The sequence below is a fragment of the Salmo salar genome, chromosome 05 (assembly GCF_965601325.2).
Source record: "Salmo salar chromosome 05, fSalSal1, whole genome shotgun sequence".
Taxonomy (NCBI): domain Eukaryota; kingdom Metazoa; phylum Chordata; class Actinopteri; order Salmoniformes; family Salmonidae; genus Salmo; species Salmo salar.
Window position 1 is genome coordinate 63,581,018 of NC_138295.1, and position 21,205 is coordinate 63,602,222.

At 45.2% G+C, this 21,205-nt stretch overlaps 1 protein-coding gene across 1 annotated transcript in view; it reads right to left on the reverse strand.

Annotated features, from left to right (window-relative positions):
- Nucleotides 1-968: 968 nt before the first annotated feature.
- LOC123743136 (uncharacterized) overlaps nt 969-21,205 on the reverse strand; it is a 60,962-nt gene continuing 40,725 nt past the window's right edge. The window contains exons 2-4 of the mRNA XM_045718529.2: nt 16,535-16,672; nt 10,896-11,026; nt 969-10,599 (exon numbers count right to left, since the gene is read on the reverse strand). Of these exons, the coding sequence (XP_045574485.2) occupies nt 6,321-10,599; nt 10,896-11,026; nt 16,535-16,672 (4,548 nt within the window). The 3' untranslated portion in view covers nt 969-6,320. The remainder of the gene's footprint in view (nt 10,600-10,895; nt 11,027-16,534; nt 16,673-21,205) is intronic.

Genomic DNA, 21,205 nt, shown 5'->3' on the forward strand with positions numbered 1-21,205 from the left:
ACTGTGAAGCATGGAAGAGGAGGTGTGATGGTGTGGGGGTGCTTTGCTGGTGACACTGTCAGTGATTTATTTATGATTCAAGGCACAGTTAACCAGCATGGCTACCACATCATTCTGCAGCTATACGCCATCCCATCTGGTTTGGGCTTAGTGGGACTATTATTTGTTTTTCAACAGGAAAATGACCCAAAACACACCTCCAGGCTGTGTAAGGGCTATTTGACCAAGATGGAGAGTGATGGAGTGCTGCATCAGATGACCTGGCCTCCACAATCACCTGACCTCAACCCAATTGAGATGGTTTGGGATGAGTTGGACCATGGAGTAAAGGAAAAGCAGCCAACAAGTGCTCAGCATATGTAGGAACTCCTTCAAGACTGTTGGAAAAGCATTCCATGTGAAGCTGGTTGAGAGAATGCCAAGAGTGTGCAAAGATGTCATCAAGACAAGGGGTGGCTACTTTGAAGAATCCAAAATATAAAATATATTTTGATTTGTTTAACATCTTTTTGGTTACTACATGATTCCATATGTGTTATTTCAAAGTTTTGATGTCTTCACTATTATTCTACAATGTTGAACATTTTTTAAATAAAGAAAAACCCTTGAGTAGGTGTGTCCAAACTTTTGACTGGTACTGTAGGTGTGTGTGTGTGTGTGTGTGTGTGTGTGTGTGTGTGTGTGTGTGTGTGTGTGTGTGTGTGTGTGTCATCCCTAGCAGGAGTCTCCTGACTCCTCCCCTGGAGGTCTATAATCTCACAGAGGCCAAATCAATCAAATCTCTCAAAACACTCTGGGTAATCTACTCAATATACGCCATCTGGACCTGAACTGAGATAGTGTGTGTGTATGTGTGCATGTTTATGTGTGCCCATGCGTGCATGTTTGTGTATGGTTGTGTGTGAGAGCAGACATTGAGCAAAAAACAAAACAAAGAGCATAGCATGTGAAATAAGCAGACAGGGAAATTGTTTCTGTAAAGTAATTTTATTGTCCCATGGTTGTATAATGCAGTCAGTCTCTGTCTCTCTACCCCTCAGCAGCGCAGATATATTTACATGACATTGTACACCAGATATATGGAAACATGTTATTACATTTTCCTGCATTCCATTTTATGTGTGTGTGTTGTCCCAGGGATGATACAGTCTTTATGTTTTAAGTTACAGTATTTCCAGCTTTTAATGTGATTGATGCCTTTTTGTACAAATGCTTAACTAACCTGTACGAAACGGAGATGATGGCCCTTACTTTTTCTTGATCTCTACTCTCTATCTCTCTCTCCCTCTATTTCTCACCTCCCTTTCTCTCCCTATATCCCTCGAGCGCTCTCTCTCTCCCTCGCGCTTTCTCTTCTTTCTCTCTCGCTCTGTTCTTTCTCTCTCTCTCTCTTTCTCTCTCTCAATTCAATTCAATTCAAAGGGGATTTATGGGCACGGGAAACACCATGTTTATATTGCCAAAGCAAGTGAAAAACAATAAACAAAAGTGATATATGCAATCAGAAATTAACAGTTAACATTACAAACACAAACGTTTCAAAAGGATAAAGACATCTCAAATGTTATATTATTAGCTAGGTATAGTGTTGTAACAGTGTGCAAATAGTTGTAATATGAATGGTAAGGGGAAGTAAACAAATATTGGTTGTATTTACAAAGGGGTTTGTGCTACACTGATTGCCCTTTTCTTGTGGCAATAGGTCACACATTTGGCCGCTGTGATTGCACACTGTGGTATTTTGACAAATACGGGAGTTTGTCAATATTGGATTGGTTTTCAAATTCTTTCTTGGTCTGTGTGATCTGAGGGAAATATGTGTCTCTAATATGTTCATACTTGGCAGGAGGTTAGGAAGTGCAGCTTAGTTTCCACCTCGTTGGGTGGACAATGGGCACATAGACTTTCTTCTCTCTCTCTGCCAATGGCAGCCTCTCTCAGCAACAAGGCTCATGGAGTCTGTAAATAGTCAAGGCTTTTCTTAAGTTTGGGTTAGTCACCATGGCACTGGCGTACTGGATATCCCCACAGCCCCATGGGGGGCCATGCGCCTGTCTGACATTGGTCTATTTTTATTTTATTTAATAAATCATTTTCACGGTAACCCTCCAAAAAGAAATTCATAAACCTTTTAAATGTCCATATATACTAGGAAGCTAAGTATTTGTTTATTGGGCTTCAATAATGTGACTGATCAAAGTCCCTCAGGCCTTGAAAAATAAATCATTAAACTGATTGAAATTAAGGGGATATTGGTGAGCAAATGCCTGGTCAGAACTACGACGGCGCCAGTGCCATGAGTGGAGCTTACTTAGGTGTTCAAAAGTGCATGTCAGACCAAGAGCCTAACTCTTCTTAGTTAGGTCTTTATGAGTTTTAGTTTAGAAAACGATCTCTTCACAGAAGTGACATTTACAGGATGGTTATAAACAACTTGATTGCCGTAGCAACATCAGGGAAACTGGGAAGAAAGGAGTGGTGCTTCAAATATAGCAGTTCTGCAATGTCTTTAATTGAGTCTCTCGCATTCACCTTAATTGTAGGCCGAGGAAGCGCTGGGACATGTTGTCTGTATACTGGACAGCCAGTAAATTGGCAGATGCAAACCGATATCTTTAGTGGACAAACAGTTCTTGCGTTCTTGATTTTGTTCATTCTGGTGAACCGTCATTTGAGTTGTGTGTTTGCTTTTATTAACAGTCCCTTATCTCTGGTATATCTTGCTATGCACCATTCAAGACTAAGTTTAAATTGTGTGCAGTGCAATGGACATAAAATGCACAATGTCGCGGAAAAAACTGTCTGGGTTGTCAATACTCAGTATAGAAAACAGTCGGGTCTGTAACCTGGACCTACAGGCCGTGGTGAGAACATTTGCACACAAAAATGCAAGCCGACGCAGCCGCATTTTGTAGCTACTATAGGCCTCTACATAGAAAAAAAGAGAGATTGGCATTAATAAACAGGTTTTACACAAAACAACTTTCTATCCAAGCTGCGAGGAATGGCTCACGTCATGCACGTTCAGGTAAGATATACAGGTCAGTTGCAAACTCGACCTTTGGGGGGGTCCAGAGAAATTGCATTATGCCAGTGCACAGTCATCAGGTATTCTGCCACTGTATATAATTTTTTTAGGGAAAGGTAGCATTCCAGTTTGCTCTGTTTTTTGGGTCTAATTGTGTTGCTGTCCTGGGGCTCTGTGGGGTCTGTTTTTGTTTGTGAACAGAGCCCCAGAACAAGCTGGCTGAGGGGACTCTTCTCTATGTTAATCTCTCTGTAGGTGATGGCTCTGTTATGGAAGGTTTGGGTGTTGCTTCCTTTTAGGTGGTTGTACAACATAACATAACGTCTCTTTTCTGGATTTTGATAATTAGCGGGTATCGTCCTAATTCTGCTCTGAATGCATTAGTTTGGATTTTACGTTGTACACAAATAATGTATTTGCAGAATTCTCCAAGCAGAGTTTCAATTTGATTTGGTGCGTGTCCCATTTTGTGACTTTCTTTGGTTGGTAAGTGGACCCCAGACCTCACAACCATAGAGGGCAATTGGTTCTATAACAGCTTCCAGTATTTTTAGCCAGATCCTAATTGGGATGTCGAATGTTATGTTCCTTTTGATGGCCTAGAAGGCCCTTCTTGCCTTGTCTCTCAGATCATTCACAGCTTTGTGGAAGGTACCTGTGGTGCTGATGTTTAGGCTGAGGTAGGTATAGTTCTCTGTGTGCTCGAGGGCAATGGTGTCTAGATAGAATTTGAATTTGTTGGACACCATTATTTTTGTCTTACTGAGATTCACTGTCAAGGCCCAGGTCTGACAGAATCTGTGCAGAAGATCTTGGTGCTGCTGTAGTCCTGCCTTGGTTGGTGACAGAAGCACCAGATCATCTGTAAACAGTAGGCATTTGACTTCAGAGTATAGTAGGGTAATGCCGGGTGCTACAGACTGATCTAGTGCCCTCGGCAATTCATTGATATATATGTTGAAGAAAGTGGGGCTATGTTGTCCCCAGAAGTGGTTTGATTCTATGTATTCTTCAATTACTTTGAGCTGACTGCTGATGTGCTGTCCCTTCTTTTGCCTTAGTATATTTCTGTAGTGTTTTAATGTTTCACCAAAGTGAAGACGTAGGCTCAGGTTTTCTGGGTCTCTGTTTTTGAACGGATAGGTTTCAAAATGTCTTTCTTAGGTTTTTACATTCTTCATCAAAATCATTTGTCATTGTTGTTAATTTTCTTAGGCTGTCTGCTTGGAATTGTTATATTTGATAGGGAAGCTGAAAGGTCAAATATACAGTTTATGCTTTCTACTACAGGTTTACACCTTCACTATTGCAGTGAAATGTTTTGTCCAGGAAGTTGTCTAAGAGGGATTACATTTTTGTTTGCCAATTGTTTTTTGGTAGGTTTCGACCCTACTTTCCTTCCATCTATAACATTTCGTAATGGCATGCAGTTTGTTCGGCTTTGATGCCTCATGTTGAGTATTGCTCTGTTCAAGTAGACTGTAATTTTGCTATGATCTGATAGGGGTGGCAGTGGGCTGACTTTGAACGCTCTGAGACTCTGGGTTGTGTTCGGTAATAAAGTAGTCTACAGTACTATTGCCAAGGGATGAGCTGTAAGTGTACCTACCGAAGGAGTCCCCTCGAAACCTATCAGACCCAGCGTGCGATAGAGTTGCAGGATTTGTGACCCGTTTTTGTTGGTTGTTTTGTCGTAGTTGTGTCTAGCGGGGCATATTGGGGAGGGAATGCTGTCACTTTCAGGTAGGTGTTTGTCCCCCTGTGTGCTGAGAGTGTCAGGTCTCTGACTGGTTCTGGTGTTTGAGGTCATCACAGACTAGAACATGAAAATGGTTGATCTCCCCCTCTAGGATGGAGAAGCTGTTGTCATTAAAGCATGGGGAAGCTAGTGGGGGTATACAAGTAGCACACTGGAGGACATTCTTCTGTTATTTCAAACCAGATGTAAAATGCTCCTGTTTTGATTAATTCAATAGAGTGGGCTAGGTCTGATTTACACCCAATTAGCATACTCCCTGAGTCTCTTCCCTTTTTTACTCCTGGTAGTTTGGTGGATGGGATTACCAGTTCTCTGTAACCTAGAGGGTAACCAGTGGCTCTGTCTCTATACCATGTTTCTTGTAGGATGACAATGTCTGTATTTCTGATGTCTTTGGTGAAGTCTGGGTTCCTGCTCTTTAGGCCAAAGGCAGATGACCTCAGACCTTGGATATTCTAGCATGATATAAGAAAAGCTTTGTGTTCCATAGTGTCCAGTGTTGTGCTTTGTGTGGTTACGCCTCAGACTAATAGTTGTGAGCAGAACATACTGGGCACCTGATACATGCCTCTTTGGTCGCTGAATGGGGCTTGGGCGGGTGTAGGAGTGGGGGTTGGGCCTATTGCTCTGCTCACGGCCTGGGCATCTGTCTGTCGCTCTTTCTCTCTCTCAGGTGTTACGGTACTTCAAAAGACAGCCAGTATGACGGTACTTCAAAAGACAGCCAGTATGACGGTACTTCAAAAGACAGCCAGTATGACAGTACTTCAAAAGACAGCCAGTATGACGGTACTTCAAAAGACAGCCAGTATGACGGTACTTCAAAAGACAGCCAGTATGACGGTACTTCTAAAGACAGCCAGTATGACGGTACTTCTAAAGACAGCCAGTATGACGGTACTTCTAAAGACAGCCAGTATGACGGTACTTCTAAAGACAGCCAGTATGACGGTACTTCAAAAGACAGCCAGTATGACGGTACTTCTAAAGACAGCCAGTATGACGGTACTTCTAAAGACAGCCAGTATGACGGTACTTCTAAAGACAGCCAGTATGACGGTACTTCTAAAGACAGCCAGTATGACGGTACTTCTAAAGACAGCCAGTATGCCTAACATTCAGAGAGGAAGAAAGAGATGAGAGAAAGCCAGCTAGTCTTAGTAGGTGCACGTTTTCCCTTGATTCATACTTGAACAGGGAGGGATGGAAACATACAATTATGAAACTACAGAAGCTATGTTGAATACATTTTCTTGTTTCTAAAGTCATGAAATGTTCAGAGTACATTGAGGGGAGCTAATGCTTCCAACACATGTATAAACATGAAAATTGGCAAAAATAGAGTTAAAAGGTTTTCATCCGACAGTGACGACATGCGCACACACGCATGCACTCATACAAAAACATAATATACAGACACACACACACATACACAAAAATTCTGAAAATTCTGTGGATTGTTATACTGTATGGGACATTATTGTCCAGGAGTTAACAATGCATTGTATTACTATGTGATGTCATCAGAGAGCATCATAATGCTTTCTGTTGAAACCTCAATGACCAAAGTCTTTCTGGATACGACGGTCTCGGCGGTGGCAGTGTGAGGGTAGAGAGAGCGGTGAGGGGAGAGGGGTGGAAGGCAGGGGAGGGAGGGAGGAGATGTAGAGGAGGATGGGAGAGTAGGATGGAGGGAAAGATAGAGGAGATGGAGAATGGAGAGGGGTGGGGATGGGGGAGAGGGAGGTGTAGGAGGGGCAGGTGATGAGGGGGTGAGGTGTGGGGGGCGAGAGAGGAAGAGGTAGAGGAGGGTGACGAGAGTGCCATACTGAACGCTGTGTGTTGTAGAATGTAATGATGTTGGGTGGGTGGAGGAGGGTGGGTCATTAGAGGCTGCGGTATGGGGACAGGAGGATGAGGAGGGGGGAGACTGGGGGTAGAGTGTGTCTGTAAGAGCTGTGTTTGTACGGGGTGTGCGTCTAGCTTTAGAGAGGTATTTAGGAAAGTGGAGTGTGTGTTTTTCTCTTGAGTCTGTGCCACATGTGTATGAGTGAGTGTGGGGTGTGTGTATGGCTCTGGGGAGGGGGTATGGTGTGTGTGTGCCGGTGTGTGTGTCTCTGTCCCCTGTAGCAGTCTCTGCATGTGCTCTCGTGCCTGCTCCTGCAGACAGCGATACTTGTCCATCTCTTCAGCGCTGAAGCTGATTGGCTGTTGAGCCAGAGGAGGGGAGGGGCCTTGTGACCACTGACCCCTGTGAGGTAAAGTTATGGCAGGATATGAGGTCACAGCAGGATGTGATGTCAGGGAAGGACAGGACGTGTCCTCTCCAGTTTTCTCAGGGCTCTGAGACAAGAGGGGTTGAGGGCACGGTCGACCACTTTGGACCGCTCCGTTCTTCATACTCTCCTTCCCTTGGTTGTGGTCCTGGTCCTGTGTCTGATCCTGGTCTTGATTGTGGTCCTGTTTCTCTGTTTGGTCAGGGCCCTCCCTCTCTCTTTCTGCCCCTCGTCTCCTAATTCCTCTCCTGATTGCTGGTAGTTTCCCGATAAGAGGCAGTAGCATAGTTCTGCTGGGGTTCCCCTCTCTGGGCTTTGGGGGGGCTTTGGGCTCTCTGTCTGAGAGACATGTAGGCTGTGCTGTGGGGTTGGGGCTCCTGTCCTGTGGATGGGTGGTATCAGTGCTGGGCAGAGGTCTAGGAGGAGTAGGTTTGAGGCTGGGTGCTTGGTGTTTCTCCTTGGTGGGTGAGGGACATGGTGCTCGCCTGGGCACCCCTGTTGTTTTTCTCCCAGTCAGGTTGAGTCTTGAGTGGGTACTAAAGCTACTCCACCGCCCACTCAGGTCTGACACACTGGTGCTGCTGCTACAGAAGCCAGGGCTGGGCTGTCGGGGCAGCCAGTCAGGGCTAGAATCAGGCCAGGGGCTGGGGCTGGAGATGGGGCATTTGGTAACCTGCACACTGGGAACAGACTGGGAACCAGGACAGGGGCTGTGTCTATGGTCAGGGCATCTGGTTGCCCAGTCCCAGCTAAAACTATCAGGTCTGGGGCTGGGGCTAGGTTGTGATCCCTTCTCCCACCTGCTCCAGCTCTCTCTACCTTCAGTGGACCTCTGTCTCTCCCAGTTGTCATCCCAGCTGTATCTGTCCTCCCTGCAGTATGTCCCCCTGTCCTCCCAACTGTCACTGTTGCCCCAGGTACATCTGTCTGGGCTTGAGTCCCCTGGTCCTCTGTTCCAGACTTCTCCCTCCCCAGGACTAGACCTCCATCCCCTGAAAACCTCCAGAGTTCTGTGACTGGGGGTCGAGAGAGACCCCTGCCAGCCCCCTCCACTGACTCCTCCAGGGCTGGATAACCTGCTTACCCAACCCTGCCTCCTACTCCCCCAATCCCTGTTCCCTCTCTCCCTACCACTTTCCCGACAGCCTCTACTCCCTCCATCCCAGCTCTCCCTCCTTCCACTCTCTGTTCTTTCCCACTCCTCACTCTCTGACCACTTCCTACTCATGTATTTCCTGTTTCTGTGGATGTATTTACTCTTCCTCACTGGGCTACAGGAAATATTGCTACCAGGGATGTTGTCATGGCGACTGTAGACTGGGTAGCCCCCGCTGCAACCGTGGAGACCACCATATGCCACTGGGAGGTTGTGAGCCTTTACCCAGGGCGACCCGGAAGTAGAACACAGAGAGGAGTCTGAACTCCAGTAGAAAGGCCATCCCTGCCTTTCTCCTCTCTCCACCTCTCCATATCTCTCTCTCTCTATCTCTCTATACAGCTGAGACTCTGTGCTGTAGTACTCTGTCCTCTCTGTGACTCTTGGTGCTGGGTTGAACTGGGAGGCAGCGTTATAGTAATGTTGGTCTCTACCTTGACTCCTGTGAGGCCTCTGTCTGTCAGAGCAGGGCACAGACTCAGCGTCACACTCCCCCACCAGGCACAGAGTCCCACCCCTCCTTCTCTTCCCCCTCCTCCTCTTTCCCCCTGCCTTTCTTCTCCTCTTTCCACCTGTCTCTCCCTCCCGCTCTATTTCCCTGTCTCCTTCTCTCCCTCTGTCTCCGTCACATCTCCTCTTTCCGCCCCACCAGGTGGAAACAGAGGTTATGACGCTCCTAAGACGCTGCCGCTCTCCTTCGCACTTGTTTGAAGTCCCATTATACCTTTCCCCTCTCCTCCTCTTCTTCTTTGTGCTGTCGTTTAAATTTCGGCATGACACATCTGTCGGAGTGCTTACTGAACCACCCACGGAGTGTGTGCGTGAGCTGGCAGTATGCGTACACACACATCTAACCTCGCTTGCACACACACAAACGGCAGCGCAAGGCTGGATGACAGCCTCTAATTTAGGCCTGGGGGTTCTGACGGCTCGATCTCTCTCCTGTCTCACATGTCGTCCTAATCTGCCTCTTTGGGGATTGTGGGGGTTTGTGTGAGTGTTGTCACCGCGAAGGGGGTCACCATTCCCGAAGAGGGGGTGGTGCCATCTGAACCCAGATTCACCTCCACTCTCTGGCACTGTTGCTTCTGCCTGGAAGGCTGCTGTCACTCCATGTGCTTCTGTCTTCTCTACAACGTGACAGGATAATGAGTGTGTGGCTCCCTCATCTGTCCCACCTGTCTCTGTATATAGATCTGTATTGGATTCTACATTTTCTGTGTCCTGAGGAGGAGGCTGGGAGCTAGAGAACATGAGGGAGTCAGACTCCTCTGTGTGTGTCTCTGTCTCCTGCTGGCTTGCTGAGTGGTTACAGTGTGACTTGGTTTGACAGTGGTTGTGGTTGTGTTCAGGGTTACAGTGTAGTGGGTTGGTGTGGGGTTGCCAGTGTGTGGGCTTACAGCTGTAGGAGAGGTGGGGTTTGGCTGTGGTAAACTGCAGCAGTTCTACTGGCCATCTCAGACGGGTGGATCCGTCTCTGGCAACCACATGGAGATAGGAGTCAGACATAGGAGTCTGATTCACCTCATGGCCCTGTTGTCTGTGCTCTGTACCCCTGTTCCTCTCCTCCCTCTCTTCCCCCTCCTCCCTCTTATCTGCTGTCCCGTGTTCAGGGCTCTGGTCTGTTACTCTCAGTCTGGCGTTGCGAGTAGGACAGCCTGGGTCATGGCTAGCAGAGAACCTGTCTCTCTCCTCCCCTCCTCTCTTCTCTCTTCTCTCCTCCCCCTCTTCCCCGCCTGAGGGTTCTGTCTTGTTTCCGGGGTGAAGGCTGTTGGTTGGTTGCCCTATTAACAGGTTGTCTGGGTGACGCAGCCATAGTTCATCTCTTCCCCTTCCCTTCATCTGCCCCCCTCCTCCTCCTCTCCCCTCCTCCTCTTGCTGGTCTGAGAAGACAGAGGCAGATGGCTCTAGCCTCGGGCCCCTCCTGGAGAAACAGAAGGAGACCCCCACCCTTCCTCTGTCTCTGCCCCACGGAAAGGCAGGGTCCTGGGGAGAGCTGTTCAGGCGAGGCTGGGGATCCTCCATAGAAGGTCCACATCTGGAATGCAAGGCTAGGGGTGGGGAGGCTTGGAAGGGCCCTCCAGGGAAGATGGGTATGTGGGTAGGATCCTCTGGCTGCTGGGGCTGGGAGGGGGAGAGAGGCTTGGTCTGGAGATGGGGGGAGTCCTTTCCCTGGAGGCTGAGCGGGATGGTCTGGGGCTGGGTTAGAGGTAGGGTAACAGCGGGTCGCTGGGAGTTCCCTGTGGTTTGGATTAACCCTGTTTGGGTCAAGGGGACATAGTGGTCCCCTGGTCTGTAGTCTCTCTCTCCACAGGGTCTCTCTGAATGCTGGATCTCAGCTCTCACTGTCCCTTGAAACCTAACAACCTGGCCTGGTACCCTGGTGCAAAGGAGAGGAGAGGTGGAGACGAGAGGATAGCAGAGAACATAATAAATATTCAATTGTGAAAATGTGAAACACTGTCCATATTATGCAGTTTACTGTGAGTGTTCATGTTATATTAACTCAGCCTGTGCTTACAGTATCTAGGCCAGCTCTTACATCCATCACTCTGAGGAATAGAGAAACTGACAGAGTGTATGCACGTGAGCGTATGTGGACAGTATGTGTCTATCATAGAGATTTCCCTGCAGTGCGCTTGGAAAGCAGGTCTCTACACACACATACCGTCTTACCTGTGTGTCTGTTGTCGTAGCAGTGCTAGTTGGTGCAGGCGTCTCAGAGCTCTCTCCTGCTTGCGGTCGTCCTTCCACGACTTAGACGCAACGTTCCGAGCAAACTCCCTCTGCTTCAACTCCTTCAGTCTCTACAGGGAGGAGAGGAGAGGGTCAATGTGTGTGTGTGTGTGTGTGTGTGTGTGTGTGTGTGTGTGTGTGTGTGTGTGTGTGTGTGTGTGTGTGTGTGTGTGTGTGTGTGTGTGTGTGTGTGTGTGTGTGTGTGTGTGTGTGTGTGTGTGTGTGTGTGTGTGTGTGTGTGTGTGTGTGCGCGTTGTGTGGAAACTCTATTTCAGCTCCCTCTATCTGTGGGAAGAACCATCTCTGAGTGAGAATTGTCTATCAATCAAAAGTGTGTGTCAACAGACTCATTCAACTCTGATGGAGAGAAACATGTTGTTTCTACATGCTCTGCCATAGAAACTGTATGACAGGGAGAATGGTGATGATTGAGTACTGACAGTGTTATAAGCCTAATGATGATGAGTGTTGCAGTCTGTCAGATTGTCATCTCTCAGACGGTTGCAGTGTATCAACCCTTCAATCATCAGCCTAAATGCCAGCAACCATCTGTCACATTAATATGGACTTCATCATAAGAGGATCATTTAGGAAACTTACTCCATTACGCGAATCTCAGTGATAAGTCTGCTTATTGAAATCTTACATTGAAGACATTGACTGGAGTATGGCAGGGAGATGATGTTACTAATAGAAACTACAGACCACTGATAGAATATAGCATAAACAGCACTACAGGAACTGCATTGGAAGAACCTAAAATCCCTCTAGCTTAGAATCATCTAGAACTGCTCTGGAACTCACCTCTAACTCCCTAGAACCCTCTAGAACTGAACCTGGAACTCCTAAGATCACAACAGGCACCATCTCTGTATCATCAGCACTGAGAAACAGATTACTGAGTGGGGCTCCTCTCCATCAGTCTGCTCCTTCAGGCGTGCCAGCTCTTTCAGGGAAATAGTGATAAATGTCTCTGTCACGGTTGTCGTAAGAACGGGACCAAGGCGCAGCGTGTGTAGAGTTCCGCATCTTTATTCCAAAGTGAAACTTCAAGCAAAAACAAATAAATCAAATAAACGAACAGCTAAACGTGACTACGTGGTGCACAGGCACAAACACAAAACAATATCCCACAAACACAGGTGGGAAAAATATCTACTTAAATATGATCCCCAATTAGAGACAACGATTACCAGCTACCTCTAATTGGGAATCATACAAAACACCAACATAAAAAATATAAACTAAAACACAACATAGAAATATTAAACTAGACTACCCCCTAGTCATGCCCTGACCTACTACACCATAGAGAAACAAGGGCTCTCTATGGCCAGGGCGTGACAGTCTTTCTCTCTTTCCTTCCTTTGTTAATCATTTTTCATCCTGCCTTTATCTGCGCTTGGCAGGTAGAGGTATATATATGTGTGTGTGGTGTGTGTGTGTGTCAGTGTGTCTGTCTTCAGGCTGTAGAGGGATGTAAGGTGTCTGACAATAGCTGCATCACTCTCCTCTATTCTATCAGCCTCTTTCTCCTCTCCTGTCTCCCCTCCCTCTTTCCCTATCTCCCTCGCTCCTTCCCCCTCTCTCCCCCTCTCTCTCTCTCTCTCTCTTTCTCTCGCTCTCTCTCGCTCTCATTAGTTGATCATATTTACACCTAACTTACCATCTAGGAGTCTCCATTTGATCTAACAATAGATCTATCATTTTATCTAGCCGCTAACTATCTATCCCAACAGCTGATTATTTCCGGCATCTCTGCCTGACATGTAGTTCAGTCAAACCTTCCCTCCTCTCTTCCGTCTTTCTCCCTCTCTCCTTCCCTCCGTACTCCTTCTACCCCTCCCCTCTCACTCTCCTCTCTTGCTATCATGAAATCACACACACACAGTAAACCCTAAGGGCACATCTTGATACACTCAAATGAGCATGCATTTATTCATGCACACTCTCACTATCACACCTCCCGTGGCTGCTAATCAATGTCAGATAAGTTCATCCTGCTTATCCAGGAACACACACACACACACACACACACACACACACACACACACACACACACACACACACACACACACACACACACACACACACACACACACACACACACACACACACACACACACACACACATATCCCACGCTGCAGTTCTGTCCTTCCGATGTATATAAAAAACAGCTAGATTTATATTTTCCATGTCCAGCCACAACTCAGAGAAACATAGGATATTACAGTTCTTCAGATCACGTTGATAAGATAGTCTTGAAAGGAGCTCCTCCAGTTTATTCTCCAGTGATTGTACTTTCGAGGGAAGAGGTGGTTTACCCACTCACCGATGTAGTCTTGTCAGGTATCCCGCATGCTGGCCTTTATAACACCGCCTCTTCCATTTTTGAGTGTCAGGATTTGGGCCTGGTCCGGGATGAGCAGTATGTCATTCGACCCGACTCATTGAAGTAGAAATCCTCATCCAAATTGATGCTAGTGATCATTGTTCTGATATCCAAAAGCTCTTTTCAGTCATAGGAAATGATGGTGGAAACATTATGTACATAAAAAGTTAAGATCAGCGCAAAAAAATACACAAAATAGCACAATTGGTCAGGATCCCGTAAAACAGCTGCTATTCCCTCCAGCACCATAGACCTGGAAAAAAGAACTAGAAAATAAGAGGTAAGGAGTGGAGAGGAAGGATAATGTCTCAACTTCAACAGTGAAGAGGCGACTCCGGGATGCTGGCCTTCTTGGCAGAGTTCCTCTGTCCAGTGTCTGTGTTCTTTTGCCCATCTTAATCTTTTATTTTTATTGGCCAGTCTGAGATATGGCTTTTTCTTTACAACTCTGCCTAGAAGGCCAGCATCCCGGAGTCGCCTCTTCACTGTTGATGTTGAGACTGGTGTTTTGAGGGTGCTATTTAATAAAGCTGCCCGTTGAGGACTTGTGAGGCATCTGTTTCTCAAACTAGACACGCTAATGTACTTGTCCTCTTGCTCAGTTGTGCACTGGGGTATCCCACTCCTCTTTCTATTCTGGTTAGAGCCAGTTTGCGCTGTTCTGTGAAGGGAGTAGTACACAGTGTTGTTTCAGTTTCTTGGCAATTCCTCACATGAAATAGCCTTAATTTCTCAGAACAAGAATAGACTGACGAGTTCCAGAAGAAGGTACTTTGTTTCTGGCCATTTTGAGCCTGTAATTGAACCAACAAATGCTGATGCTATAAAAAAATATATATATTTCCTTTATTTAACTAGGCAAGTCAGTTAAGAACAAATTCTTATTTTCAATAATGGCCTAGTAATAGTGGGTTAACTGCCTTGTTCAGGGGCAGAACGACAGATTTTTACCTTGTCAGCTCGGGGATTCGATGGGTGAAGAGACTATTGTCCTGCTAATAGCCCATCCTAGAAATGTTATTTGCAGAACAGCCTGCTACGCTTGTTTTCTCTCCCTGTTTTTAGATGGAGAGAAACCAAAATCCCACTGCCCGGCCGGCCAAACCCTCCCCTGGTGGGCCAATTGTGCGTCGCCTCATGGGTCTCCCGGTCACGGCCGGCACGGGTATCGAACCAGCATCTGTAGCAACGCAGTTTGCACTGCGATGCAGTGTCTTAGACCGCTGCGTCACTCGGGTGGCCCATCCACTAAGTTTTTAATTCTGATCAATTGCCTTGCACAAAGTATCTAAAATACTACTTAAACAGGACTCTTAAATAATTTAATTTAAATGTTAATACATTTTTTGGATCACAGATACAATGAGAAAATATGGAAATATAAATAAATAATTACATTTTAATTATATAAATCATCTGCCTGAGAGTAGCCACAATCGGCCCGAGCACCAAGTAATACATTTGGGCCAGATAACTCCCACCGGAATCGGCCCGAGCCGATCATCATCAAGAGATATGCTGGACCCTATGTCAGAGAGGTGTTTTTGGGACCACATTGTGTCTATTATCCTGCTAATAGCCCTTGTGAAAACATGTTTTCAAAAGGCCTCCAGGGCCAACAGAGAAGTTCCTTACATTTTCCCCCTTCCACCTACCTCTTCCATTTATTCCCATAGTAATTTGTTATGGTTTGCAATGCAAATGAGGGCATAAACTGGGTCAAGACGCCAGCACGGTAAGTAGACCTTTATGTAGTAAAATAAATTTAAATAAACAAGACCTACAACACTTTTAACAGCACAGTACTCAACACTAGTTAGGCTCATGTCGCCTACGCTAGGTCTACAGTATATCTACAAATATTGTTTTTAAATCTCTACATGTAGGTTTCATGATTTAAACCCGATCAAACTTGTTGCAACTATAATGTAGTTGAAATAATCATCTGCATGTTTGCCTGACATGGATTGTGACTCCATCTCGTTCCTCGCCCTCTTCAACTCTGCCAATGCCGCCTGACTCTTCGCCAATGACGTGACTCTCCGCCAAGAATTACGTTTAGAGGATTGGAGGATTCTAAATTAATATCTAAGGGGCATTTTTCATTAGGGCAAATCTGGTCTGTGAGAATATCGAAGGGGCTTTTATATAATTATAATGCATGGTTAATAATAATAATAATAATCGCTTTGTTTAAAAAAAATGATATTTTGGAGATTATTTAATTTCAAATAACTGAAAGTGAGCAATTGTAATCTGAATAAATTGGAAAAAAATACATTCTTGAACATGGGGTGAGACATTCTTACTAATTTGTAAATAAAGCCAGTTTGTTATTTAGAATGATTTATTTCTGTTTTTAGAGGAAAAGAAACCAAAAGCCCACCATGCCTATTTTTGGGAAAATTTTCAGTCCACATGTCAAGTGAAATTCCCCCATTGTATTTACTCAAGTTCTCTCTTAACTCCAGGACCACCGACAGTTTTTGTTGTTGTTGCCTGATGCAGGACTCTAGTGCCAGAGGAGACTCTCAGACTGAAAACGCCTCCATTAATTGCCACAGTTTAGATTACCAATATATCAGCATTCTAACCCTCCTTGTGATAGTGTGGTGCAATGACAGAATGCCACCATCTACCACAAACGGTCGCGGCATAAAAGAACAACAGTACGTAATCCGTGTGTAATGTGTTTCTGTAGTGTTATACAATCCCAACATGTTTATTTCACTACCCCTGACAGGAAGAACAGACGTGTCTTTATAGCGGCAGCCTCTGAATCACAAACATAACAGCCAGCACAAATAGGCTACATTCACTAGTCTCTACATTACAGCTCGAAAACTGGTATGTGTCCGTGTCTGTGTGTGTGTGTGTGTGTGTGTGTGTGTGTGTGTGTGTGTGTGTGTGTGTGTGTGTGTGCGTGCGTGCATATGTGTGGGTACAATGCCCATGGCTAAAGTCTCTCTGCTGCTCCTATAGCTTGTTTCATGTCTTTGCCGCTGGCAACAACAAAGCCTTAACTCTGGGCTGCTGTAATTCATGTTCAGAACAATGACAACTAAGCAACAGCTTTATGTTTATTTTACGTTTCTCTGTGTAGGACGAGACTGGAAGACTTGGTCTGCGTGTGTGTGAGGGGAGGTTTTGCGTGTTTGTGCTTTTGTTTTTGTGTGTGTTTGTTACCTGTCTGTGTGCGTGGTCGTAGGAGTTGATGTGGTTGTCATACTCCTGGTGTCTCAGGTACTGTTTCTCACACAGCTGACAGAAGAAACTCGACTTCCCATCATCCTCCACTGTACCTGCTGCACTCTCACCATGATCCTAGAGAGAGAGAGAGAGAGAGCGAAAGAGAGAGAGACAGAGGGACAGAGAGAGAACATTTGTGGAGAGAGAGATAGAGATCGCGAGAGAGAGAGATAAAGAGAGAAGGTGTAGAAAGAGGGAAAGAGAGATGTTAGTTATGCTGTCACAGATGTCAACTCCAGATGTTCTGTCCTTAGTGGGGTTCATGGAAAGCAGCAGGATGGAGTGGGACAATTTCATCCTTCATAACACTACGTTAAACTTTCATAACGCTACATTAGATCTTCATGTCACTACGTTAAAACAGACTTCTGTTGGTGTGGTTGATTTTGATCTAAGAGAGGAGACATGGGCCAGCCTAGGATACAATCAAAAAATTCTCACCCACCCACCCCCTCACACACATACCCAGTCATGCGTCTAGAGTGACTTGACGTGAGTGGGTTTCCTCAGCGGGCACCCCTTAGGACACAAACAGCTGTCTATCTGTGTGTGTGTGTGTGTGTGTGTGTGTGTGTGTGTGTGTGTGTGGGTGTGTGGGTGTGTGGGTGGGGGTGTGTCAGTGTGTTCACGCTCTGCAGCAGAATGTAATTTCCCTGAGGCTAGGAGCTGCCAATAAACACTACTGAATCCTGCTCTACCCTGACATGATGGGAATTTAATTTGAGTTTCTCTCTCCCTCTCTCTTGTGTTCCCTCTCTCTCTGTGCCCCTTTCTCCATTTCTTCCCATTCTGTCCCTCTGTTTCCCGCTCCTCTTCCCATTACCTCTGCCTGTTTCCTCTACATTTCCGCACCCGTCTCCGTTTCCCTCCCCTCTTCCCCCTCTTTCTTACTCTCTCTCATTTTCTTCTGTAAGCTCTAGGTCATACAGTGACAGACTCCATCGGCCCCAATTTCCTCAGTAATATGCTTGAGCCAAGGAAAAGAGAAAAGGAGGGAGGGAGGGAAGGAGGGGTGGTGATGGAGGACAACACAAAGGGAGGGAGGGAGTAGTAGAGCGGGGGGTGTTTGTGTTAAGGTAATATTAGAGCAGTGAAAATGTCAAAGTGACACTAATCTTTAGATGCTCGAACATGCAGAGTTATAAAAAGGTGTGTGTGTACTGTATGTGGGTGTATGTGTGCATTTTTGTGCACTTGAGTGTGTGTGAGTGAGTGTGTACACTTGCATGTTTGTGTGTGTGTGAGTGAGTGTGTGCATATATACATTTGTGTGTGTGTTAGTGAGTGAGTGAGTGTGAAAGCCCTCAGAAGAGAGAAATTATTATGATATTTTTGAGTCCGGGTTTTGGAAAGTAATCACTTAGCATATGGCCACGCTTGGTAAAGTCAAATCACCTCTTTCTATGCTGTTTTGACATTTCACCCTCTTCCTCTGAGCTAGGCATCTCTCCCAAGTGGAACATCAGCAGAAATGTGTCCATTGAAGTGATTGAGCAAATCTGGCCACATAATAATATGGTGATAGAACTTGGACAGAAATAACTTCAAGGTGGTTTGGGGCTTTAACATCTGCTCATGGATTTCTTTGGACACTCAAGTTAGTATGCTAAGCTAATGAGAGGCTACTGAAAATACCTACATTGGTTGCTTGGCAACAGTTCAGGTACACTGTAAGTGGAAACATCATCAAACAACATAGTTTTGGGTGTAAATTCTCCTTTAATTAAGGCTAGGGGTCCCGCTAGCGGGACAACTTCCGGTGAAACTGGAGGCCGCCCAATTCAAATAAATAATCATAAACATTATGGATATGAAATATTTAGGTACATACAAGTGTCTTATATCGGTTAAAAGTTTAAATTCTTGTTAATCTAACTGCACTGTCCGATTTACAGTAGGCTTTACAGCGAAAGCATGCCATGTGATTATTTGAGGACAGTGCCCCACAAAATATTTTTCCACCGGCACAGGTTTCATAAATTCACAAATAGCGATGAAATATTCACTTACTTTTTGAAAATCTTCCTCTGATTTGTAATCCAAAGGGTCCCAACTACAACATGTAGTGTCGTTTTGTTAGATAAAATCCTTCATTATATCCCAAAAAGTCTGTTTAGTTGGCGCCATCGATTTGAGTGATCCACTCATTCCAAATGCAGAGAAAGGAATCCAAAAAGCTACCACTAAACTTTGTTTAACCAAGTCAAAATCCGTTTCAATTTAATCCTCACATACCCTAAAATGTAATTAAACTATAATATTTCATACAGAAAGAAGTATGTTCAATAGGAAAATGATATTAACAGGTGTGTGTTGTCTTCGTCGCGAGCGCATACACTGATTTCCAAGTCTGTGTCCCTGTATCAAAACTCATTATTCTTCCTCGTTTTGAAATTAACAAGCCTGAAATGTTGAACAAAGACTACTCACACCCAGTGGAAGCCATAGGAATTGCATACTCTGAGCTAGATTAAAAAATGTTCCTATACGTTCCATTGGAAGAGCATTGGCTCTCAAGTGACATACAAAAAATATTCTGGTTGGTTTTTCTTTGGATTTTCTCCTACCATATCTATTGTGTTATTGTCTCCTACATTATTTTAAACTTTCTTCAAACTTCAGAGTGTTTTCTTTTCAATGGTACCAATTATATGCATATCCTGGTTTCATGCCTGAGCAACAGGCAGTATGCTTTGGGCACGTCAGTCAGGCGGAAATTGAGAAAAATAGACCCTAGCCTGAAGAAGTTTGTAAGCTGATCAGTCAGTCCAACAAGCAGGAGGCTTATCTCCCACTGAAAACTCTCCAAACAATGTGCGTGCTTGTTTGTTTGTTTGTATCTGTCTCCTAAGCACCTCCTCACACCTCTCTCGTCTGTCTGAGAAATTATACTGAACCAGGGTGTGTGTGTGTGTGTGTGTGCGTGCGTGTGTGCGTGTGTGTGTGCCGTTTGTTCAAAATCAAATCCAAATGAAAGTTTATTGATCGCAGACACAGATTTTCAGATGTTATCACAGGTGCAGTGAAAGGCTTGTGTTTCTAGCTCAAACAGTGCAGTAATACCAAGCAATAAAAAATTTACAAACACATAATAATCCCCCCCATGTCATATATCTAAATATACATGTATATACAAATAATGGTGTGTATAGTGCCAGAACACTGCTGACAGCTCCTGTATATGAATCACAATTTTTCTGCGATATACACTCAAATATGAGTTGTTTCATTTTACATTATACAGTACACCTACAGTACACACACACCTCAGTTTGCCTCTGCTCCCTGCTGTAAAGTCTGCTTCCAACTCTCACTCTCAAACACGTAGATCCCCTGAACGCAGCTCACTTTCCAGCCCACTTTCCAGCTTACACTCTCAAACACCTAGATCCCCTGAACGCAGCTCACTCTCCAGATCCCAATCACCTTAATTCTGATCACCTGTTCACACACCTGTATGTCATTATCATACACTATTTAGTTCAGTTCTTTGCCCCCTATCACTGTGAGGTATTGTTTGTTTTGTGACACACGTCTAGTCGGTGCTCTGTTTTTCCCTGTAATTTAATTCTCCTGTGCCTCACTAATGATGCCTTTTGCCTATTCCCTGTCTGTACTTTAGCCTATCGGATTTCCTGTTATCAACCTGTTGCCTGATCTCCCAGACAACGTTACTAGCCTTTTCCCTGCCTGTACTGTTGCCTTGTTGGACCCTCTGTGTATGACCTTCTGCCTGCCCCTGGACCCAGCAACCTGACTCCTCCTGTGGTCCTTTACAATAAACACCTGCTGTGCCCTGCGCTTGAAACCAGCTCTCTGTCTCCCATCATGTTCATTACACCTGCGAGTAGCCATCCCCAGACACACACACTCTGACAAGTTGACATCTCGTCACGAAATTAATCCAGATGTCAATTTGCTGCTGCAGCGTAAACCTGTAAACCTGCTGCAGCGTAAAACTACCAATGCAAGGCCCTCACTCTTTCATTCAGAAACTTATTCCAGTGTCTGCCTGCCAGTTGAAAACCTTTACGTGTGTGTGTTGGTGTGTGCATGCATGCATGTGTAGGCTTCCTGCCCCTCCCCCTCTGAAGCATAGGCTACTCTAGCCTACTGATGTTACAAGCGTGATTCAGAAATTAGAGAGAGATTTTTAATTACAGAAGAATGGATTAACTTTTCAATGCTAGTTAAGGATACTATAGTTATCAGTTTCCACATTGGATTTATTAACTACAAAAAGGTAAGACAAGTTGTTTTTTTATTCTGGTGCCCCTCTGCACACACAATTTTGTTAGCCACCTGGCTAGCTTTGGTCCAACGTTAAACCAAATATCTGAAGTTCAAAGACATTCAATGTTCCTCCATAGAAGCCACCCCTCCATAGGTATAATTCTATGGGCCTAATTCAGATAATGCATGTCATAACAACATGACCAGTGCTTTCAGTTGTACAACTGACTAGGTATCCCCCTTTCCCTTTCCCTTTCCTTTCAAGCTAAACCTCCTCCTCGGCTCCTCCACCCTCTCTCGCTCTCTCCCTCCCGCAAAAATTCTGTTGTATCTGGCACCCTACACTTTCTGTCAATCGCGCATGTAAACAACCAA